This window comes from Gadus macrocephalus, chromosome 8, assembly GCF_031168955.1.
Source record: "Gadus macrocephalus chromosome 8, ASM3116895v1".
Classification (NCBI taxonomy): domain Eukaryota; kingdom Metazoa; phylum Chordata; class Actinopteri; order Gadiformes; family Gadidae; genus Gadus; species Gadus macrocephalus.
In genome coordinates, this window is record NC_082389.1 from 11,421,556 (window position 1) to 11,430,359 (window position 8,804).

Below are 8,804 nucleotides of genomic sequence, written 5' to 3' on the forward strand. Positions count from 1 at the left end.
ATTTGAAAATATTAAGTGGAAGTCAGTTTAAGAAATATTGTGTTATCGACCAAAATAGGTTTCATTTCAAATTGAAAATTGTATTTATCCAAGTACTTTCGTTTATTTATGAATGATTATTTATATAATCGTTTTGATTAGATATGCATAAACTATTCATTTAGACAATTAATGTTTTATGATATGAATTATTATTATTGTAAAAAGCTGTTTACTTTGAACCTCTTATTTTACAGGGAAAATACTACATTCACAAATGCAAATGGACTAAAATGAAACCACACATACATTTAAAAATACAATTCAAACACTATATTGAAACATTAAGACTGTAGTATAGCAAAACATTAAAAAAAGTATTAATATTTAAAGCCTTAAATATTTTTCTTTAAATGTCTTTGTGTCTGTTACATAGCACCCCTTTGTATATAATTCTGTAAGCTCCAGTTTTTTGTCTAATTGTTTTATTTGAAGATGGTTACATGATTAGCGTATCAATAAATATCAATAATGTGTGTGAATGTGTGTCTTTCCCTTGCCCAATAAATTATGACACAAACAAATGTAAATACATACACATTTTAAAAGATTATTTTATTTTCAGTACCCAAATAGTAAAATAACGATTAGAAATAAAACAATTGTTATAAATGTGATTGCAACACTTGAATCCTGGAATACTGCTGGTAACCACTATAACAGGTTGTTATAATCCGTTGAGTCTGAGGTAAGACAGCCAATCACCATCCACGGGTGGGGAACCACTTCCCTACCAGACGCCCACCAGAGTGGACGTGGTACACGCTATGCATCATGGCTGTGGCACAAGACTGTAGGGATCAATATTGACACACACACACACACACACACACACACACACACACACAGACAGACAGACAGACAGACAGACAGACAGACAGACAGACAGACAGACAGACAGACAGACAGACAGACAGACAGACAGACAGACAGACAGACAGACAGACAGACAGACAGACAGACAGACAGACAGACAGACAGACAGACAGACAGACAGACAGACAGACAGACAGACAGACAGACAGACAGACAGACAGACAGAGACAGGGGTAAAGGGACCATCAGACCTGCAACACCGACAGAAACTTGTTGAATATTAACCGTGTGTGTGTGTACTGACGTGGTATGGAACCAGTTTGAGCAGGGAGCCCAGGGGGTATTTGCTGTAGTCCAGCTCCCCTGTGATTGGCTCTACTCTGCCATGCTCCTGGGTCATGGACAGCAACCTGCATAGGGGAGGACCAATCAGATGTCTCAGCCACAATGTCAGACTAACGGTCACTGGTTCGTTACATGGTGGAATTGTTATTAGAACACCGTGTTATGGGAATCTGACTTTGAGTTAACGAGAGACTGAGAAACGTTATCAAATGATTGAATATTAAAATGAAGGTTTAAGAAAATGTTTGCATGTGCATTGTGCAATAATGAATGCATGCATGAATGAATGGACAAAATAATAAATTAATGCACAATACACAAAATCTTGAATGTATTTTAGAGAGAGGTTTTGAGTCAGTGGAGGGATGAGATTCTTCTATTTTAGATTATATAACTTTAGTTCCAATTAGAATACTTGAGGTCTGGATGTCCTTCAATCACAGCGTATCCAGAGGGCAGCCTTCCTGCTCCGTCCTGACTGGAGGTGGACCGTAGGAAGCAGAAGAAATGGTAAGGCAACAAAATAACAGCACTGATAAAATAAGTAATGACAGAACTTCCAGCATTTCGGTTTTTAGAAACACTGATTACGAGAATAGTACGATAGCAGGAATAACGTTACATGGCTTATGGTTAAGGTTCCAGGGTGTGCCTTAATGTTCACCTCTGCCTTTAACAGTTACAAATCAATTCACTTCAAATAGCTAAATGTTCTAAAACCGTTACTATTTTCACGTCTACTCATCGCAATTATGTTAAACTCTTTTGAAACGCTATTTCGAGGTGTACCCGATAGTGACATCACATGTGTGTGTATCCATCCGGATGTTGGGTGGCGATGTCTACGTCCCGGTTTACCCCCCCTGGACCGCTCAACCCTGAGCTCCAGTCCTAAACAGGTATAGACTAATGAGCCCTCTGATATCACCTGAGAGCCGCCCACCCGCAGTCCACCAGCAGCTGGTTCCTGTGAGGACAGTGTCCGATGACTCTGGTCAAAACCCGCACAGCAACATCCTCCATACTGCACGAGCCGATCAGCGACTGCTGCACATCTGAAGGCCCGTGATTTGAATTAGTTTGAGTTTGATTTGTCTTATATGTAAGGCACATATACAAAAAGGTATTTTTTATAGATATTATTATTATTTAGGGTATTATGTGCCTTTATGGAAAGGACAGTAGAGTGAACAGACAGGAAGGTGGGTTGAAGAAGAGTGCGAATGACAGCTTAGAGCTGCAGGTGGGAATCCAACCCTGGTCGCTACAATGCATATGGCCTTCGTGGTTAGCGCACTAGCGGGTCAGTGTGAAGCTACAAGCATCGAGGCATGACACGTACCGTAGAAGACGTAGTTTCCTGGGTGAACCTCACTGAGCTGGCCCATGTCTTTGATTGGATGGCTACAGGAGGGGGTGGAGCCAATGCTGGACTTGCAGTTGATGCCAGCGGCTCTCAGTCTGAAACGGGAAAGTGTGCATGTAGTGCATGTACTAAAGAGGTAGTCTGACAAATCAACAGATTCATATTGGTTTTTCCCAACCATGGGACTAGAGGCGGGGATCTGTAAGCACACAAAACACAAACCCAAACCATTGCCAGCAGCAGTAAATTGTGAAAAAATGTATATTCAAAAGGTTTCAAATGAAACCAATGGCTACTGTAGGAATACAAAAATGAAAATCCCCTTATGAATATAACAACCACTCCACACAAATTAGTTTCTCTTCGGTAGAATATCTCGGTAACTAAACAGCAAACCATTGCAGTCTCCCCCCAGATGTTCTGCTATAAACATAGTTGGCAGCTGGATCCAAGATAACTATAAAGCTCCTTTAGATCTATAGTACATATATTCAAGTATGTTTTTTAGGTGTTGATCCATTCTATGTAGCATTGTGACAATTGGATATACTACATGTAGCTAGGCTGGAAGGTAAATTAGACTTCAGCCTAGTGATTGGACTTCCCGTGACGTGTGCTGTTGACATCACACAGATTTTGATCATCATCTTGTGTAAAGGTGACTTTGTATGGCTATTTGTATTTGTGTGTTTGGTCTTTGGCTTACTTTTCCATGAACTGTAGTGTTAAAGTGGTCGTTTCCTGGGCGACCGCTTGTATTTTCTCCACCCCTTTGCAGTGATAAGAGTTCCCACAGTGTGCGTACACACCGGTAAGCTCCACCCCCTCCGTCTTGGCGATGGCCTGAGCCAATTGGAGAGCTTCTGGTTCGGAGTGCAAGACACCGGCTATAAAATACAATTTGAGAAATGTTCTGATATTGAACCACCCACCCTTTATATGTAATACATTATAATATATTCTTCTCATATAAAACTCTAAACTAATTTATACATTTTTCTGTGTTTTCTTCTGACTGAAGGTTATAAACAAATCGTAAAACGTACAGGATTTTTCAAATGATGAAATCTTGAGCTTCCAGAGACTGAGCTGATCAGGAATTCCCTCAATTCATTTTCAGAATCTGTAATGCAGCCATCTTCGGATAGATGCATCCAAACAGCTTAACATTGATCAGCTGAAACATTGATCAGCTGACACGTTGATCAGCTCACCTCTCCCGTTGCCACAGTCCAGTTTGAGCCAGACGTGCCAGGGGCGTCCGGCCCTCAGGGGCCTCTTGCTGAGCAGCTCCAGGGCCTGGGGGTGGTCCAGCAGGACCTGGAACAGACTGAGCCTCTCCGACAGGGCTGCACAGCGCTCCAGCTGCACACACACACACACACACACACACACACACACACACATTTATTAAAAGTTACGATAATAAAGTGATAAAATAAGATTTCAATTTGTTTGGATTAGAATAGTTTTGTCCAGCTTTATGGAGGATAAAGTTATCTTCCATTGTACGATGATAAGAAGAGGTATGAAGTGTACGACAGGTAAAGGGAGACAGGGAGCAGGTACCTTATCAAATGGAAGGGGGTAAGCATAGAGGATATCATCGAACCCATGGTCGGCGTAGAAGGAGGCTTCTGCCAGGGTGGAGACCACCACACACCGCCGAGAACCCCCGGTCATAATGTCCCCGCACTCCCTACACACACACACACACACACACACACACACACACACACACACACACACACACACACACACACACACACACACACACACACACACACACACACACACACACACACACACACACACACACACACACACACACACACACACATCTTGCAGGGAAAGATATACTTTGCACAATCATTGCAAATTGCAATGCATAAGACTGTGTGTGCAATGCATAACACTGTGTGTGTGCATCATACAGGGTTTTATGGGTCTTCATATGCGGTCTCAGCTTCACTCCCAGATCCTGATAGCGATCGACCATCCTCTGAGCATTTCTCTTCACGATGTCTACATCCACCACCATGGCGGGCGTGCATAGCTTTGAAATTGGGTCGCCTTCCATTATGCTGTCAGCGGAAAGAAATCATCATCAATCATCATGGTTGCAATTAAATCAGTGCGCCTGAGCGAGCTCAACTCAAAAACACATTTCAGAAATGAAGTTTAGTTTTAAATAGCAATATTTTTAGGGAAGGCGCAAATATACCGACCTTAAGCAGGAGCGAGCTCCGTAGTTGCAGGAAGAAAAATATGTGGAATATATGTGCGGATAACCAAGTTCTTTCAATCCTCTCTCGCTTGCATTAATGAGAATGGACTATTGGCCCATTGAACTCGAGTCGGCAGGCACATGACGTTTGTATGTATTCTACGGCAACTCTTTTGCGTTAAAAAAGCAGAACCTATAAATGGACAGCACCGAAAAACCATAAAGTAATCGCCGTGTTATATGAGAACGATTGCACCCCTTTACTAATACATATTATTTGATTCGTTAATAATACATTTGTGTTCTGGTTTGGGAAAACATACTTTTTAATAATTTACGTAATGACCGTAAACCTACACCAGGGGTCAGCATTAAGGTCTGTGGGGTTCTTTCACCAAGATGAAGATTAAAGAGTGAGAAGAATCAAGAATGTGGAAACGAGGCGTTACCAGAGCCCGTCTACGAATGCAGCCAAGGAGATGGAAGAGCGTTATGAATAATTATTAGATGATTGTGTTGTACAATGAAAGACAGTAAAGATTCAATATGAATAGCAAAATAAGGAAGGGATTTTATTTGAACAATAAAATATGTGTTGGGCAAATTATAGAGAGGCTGAGATTATAGATTTCATATTCAAAAGCTGAAAGGGTGAAAAAATGTAAGAAATATATTTAAGAAATATAGGCCTACTCAAAGCCCAAATCATTGATATCATACCCTATCCAATAATAAAGAAATTTGAATTTGAATGGTAACAATTCCGTTAAATCCTCGTCCTCGTTTTGAACGTCTCACTCATGGCCGATCAGTGTGTTCTTCCTGATTAGCTCTTAATTGAGATCACCTGTCACGCACCCCTTTATAAGGTGAACACAAAGGGTTTGGTTTACTTTTTGCATCGGCCTGTGTCAATCGAGGTTGAGTTTAGTGAGGGTTGAAAGTTTTCGATCTAGATTGCAGATCACTATTGTCACTTTATACAAACTGAAAGTATGCGTTGTTGCGTGTTTGTTTTTGTGGGCATTTGACTGAACAGCCCAGACAAATATTGCTACCAACATGGCACTTCGAAACAGACCACCGCAGTGAGTAAAAGTTATTTTCCTTTGTTAAATGTTGATGTTTTTGGGCTGTCTCCTCAGACACAAGCCATCAGTATCCCTGCTCTTTGCACCTTGACATGCATGTCGCCGCTGTTTGTTAACCTAGCTTTGCTGATTTGTATCTTGTGATGTGTGTGTGTGTGTTTTTCTTAACAGGTGTTAGATGACTGACAAGATCTATGGGGGGGCCCCCTTTGGGCCCCCCCATACCAACAAGGAATCTAGTGCCATGGGACTCCAGTGTCTTCAAAACATCCTCGGAATACATGTGTATGAATGGTCCACCGAAGGGTTGATCTGGAAGCCACCACGGTCCACGCAGTAATCTGCTGCGTGGGCCGTAGTGGCTTCCAGAGCCATCTTTCAGTCTTGGTCAGGATTTGTTGGTTGCCCTTCAATGTAGCAGGCTACGGGTTTCTGAAGAAGCCTGCTTTACGTAGCATTGGAGTACAAATATTGTGCAAAATGCTCATGTAATTGCACTAGCACAAGTAACCTGTAGATTAGCTTAGTTTAACGTCATTCCGTGCTGTCTCTGTCAAATGTGTGGCTTACTTTAAGTCCACAAGGCCCTCTGGTAAACCACGTTGGAACACCCCTGGACAAGGTGATTAGTCACTGGGTGTGTGCTAAAGTTTTGTTCCTTTTTTCACTAGTTGGTTAAGGTTTGGTAGAATTGTTTGGATGCTAGCGACGTGATGGCGTATGTACAAGAGCCTACCGTGGCCAGGCCACAGCTGCGACGGCCATGGCCAGATGGCCTAGTGTGAGTGCAACCTTGATTGCATTTGTATACTGTTTACCATTGGATGTTTATGCAATTTGGCTTAATTCATCCGCAGTAAAGCTGCATTTGACTATTCCAGGGTCGTTTTGTACAGGTTTCAATTGACCATGTTGACTAGTTTGTGGGAAGTTTTTTTTTTTTTTTTTTACAATCCAACGGTTGTGGCCACTTATGCAACTGGGCTGTGAACCTTGCAATTCTAGTTGCATATTTGTACACGCAAGCTTGTCCATTTCTATCGCCATCACTAACACTAGCTTCAGCATTTCCTTGTAGGCCATTAGCTGACTTGTGTATTGGAGCGATGATTTGGGTATTTTAAGATGCTTGAAAACCTAAAATAAAGCAAAATGGGTGTCTGGTGTGCAAGAGCCAATTTGTTGGCTTGCAGTAGTCGAGGAGTTGCCGTAGGTCGTAAGCCATCTGGAGGTTGTGGCAATGGAGGCTTGTGGTAGATCTGCCATCCAAGAAAGGTTAATTCTTCTGATGCATGATTAATAGTTTAGTAAATTGAATCTATTCATATAGAACTATAAAATCCAAGACTGCAGCCAGTAACTTGGATCGCAATATGTGGAAAGTATTAGTCTTCATTTGTAACAGAATAATTAACCTGACTAACTGGGTTTCTTCCATTTTCTAACTAGGGGGACTTGACTGGTGAGTCTACTGGATTAATCAGTAGCGGTACTTTGCCCAACAGATTTGATGGCATGACTACAGGGTGACAAAGACAATTATTCCCTGCCTATCAAAAGAGACTTCTAAAACATATCTGCTAGAACAGTTCCTATACTTTTTGTATAATTTCGTCATGCTGCAAATTTACTTTTTGTAGTTGCTCCATATTTATTTCTTTGACAGCCTCACCTGCTAGAAAAGTCTATTCAAATCGGCTAAATATAATGAACTAAATTAATAGCCATGAAATGTTGTCACTCATACTAATGGCAAATACCCTCTTTCAGTTGGTGGTTCAACACTGATGTCTCTCTAGGCTTGAGGGAGAGCTCACAAGTAAATTACACAAATGTCCTGGAGCAATTGGGAATACACTTTTATTTAGTCTACATGACCAGGGACATCTTTGAACTATAGGTCACCTAACCCAAACTTTTCACTCTTGTTAGGTTGTCCTTTTCTCTTGTTTAACCCGAAAGGGCTGAAATATCAACATTTCAGGTATTCTGTTTGGATAATGTGCAAAACTTGAGGCTTCACTAATAAAAAAAATTAACAAATGTATTTTTCTTAATGTGGTTAAACTATTTAAAGATTTGTATGCAAAATATTTCTGCTCAATTTATGGTCAATGAAACTCTGAAATTTTTTAATTTGATAAAACACAACTATGGGTTAAAGGTATTTGCTTTGGGCATCTTTTGATATTTTTAGAATCTAGCTCCATTGCAGTTAGAAATGGTGTCTCCCAGTACTGCAAAGTGCTTCCACAAGTTTAAAAAATGGGCAGAAAAGGAACTGCATCTACGGTATTTAACATGGGTAGAAAGTTTCCATGGAAGCTCTTGGCTGCTGGCTCCCAACACAGCTCCACTGTTAGCCTGTGACCTTGCGTTTAACTTTTTTCGACTTTTGGTGACTTTCACAAAAGAGAAATGAACTGGTTAATACAATAAACAAGACATTTCATGGTACCATTTTGAACTGTTTGTGGATATTGCATTAAATACATATGCTTGAAACTTTTCAATAATGCATATCAACAAAACAATGGAATGAAATAAATAGTTCAAGCAATTTGTGGGACTTGGCTGCTTTTACATTATTACTCATTTTGGGGGTTATTTCAGTCTCCAACCTGCAGGTCGTGCAAAGAATCATGTGAATGGGAATATTCTATAAATGTCTTTATCATCTTTCGTCTCAACACTTCTGCTGCAGCCGCTGTTGAAGCGTATGAGTCCTTTGAGTCCCCCTTTGATAAAAGGGGTTCTCAAATGTTGACCCTCAGTCACCTATTGCATCACTTCCTTTAGGGCTTCGGCCTCCTAATTGATCATTATAGTATAATTGAATGCCCTCTTTCATATATATGATACCTCCACCACTGGGACGTGGCAACAATTCTCCAAATCCATATGGGGGGATGCTTGTGGA

The 8,804-nt window shown here is 40.9% G+C and overlaps 1 protein-coding gene across 1 annotated transcript; it reads right to left on the reverse strand.

Moving 5' to 3' along the window:
* Positions 1-575: 575 nt before the first annotated feature.
* Positions 576-4,960, reverse strand: zgc:162816 (uncharacterized protein LOC571260 homolog). The gene is made up of 10 exons (XM_060058927.1): positions 4,795-4,960; positions 4,501-4,650; positions 4,136-4,265; positions 3,781-3,931; positions 3,273-3,453; positions 2,543-2,661; positions 2,129-2,255; positions 1,616-1,678; positions 1,160-1,265; positions 576-830 (listed from the first exon to the last, which is right to left on the reverse strand). Exons 2-10 carry the CDS (start codon positions 4,644-4,646, stop codon positions 741-743), a joined length of 1,113 nt encoding a protein of 370 aa, XP_059914910.1. The 5' UTR covers positions 4,647-4,650; positions 4,795-4,960; the 3' UTR covers positions 576-740.
* Positions 4,961-8,804: the final 3,844 nt, after the last annotated feature.

Coding starts and splice junctions, on each gene's coding strand:
- zgc:162816 (XM_060058927.1), bottom strand. CDS start 4,646: ATGGAAGGCGACCCAATTTCAAAGCTATGCACGCCCGCCATGGTGGTG. Junction 3,454..3,780: donor GGACTGTGGCAACGGGAGAG/GTGAGCTGATCA, acceptor TGTATTTTATAG/CCGGTGTCTTGCACTCCGAA. Junction 2,662..3,272: donor ACACTACAGTTCATGGAAAA/GTAAGCCAAAGA, acceptor TTCCCGTTTCAG/ACTGAGAGCCGCTGGCATCA.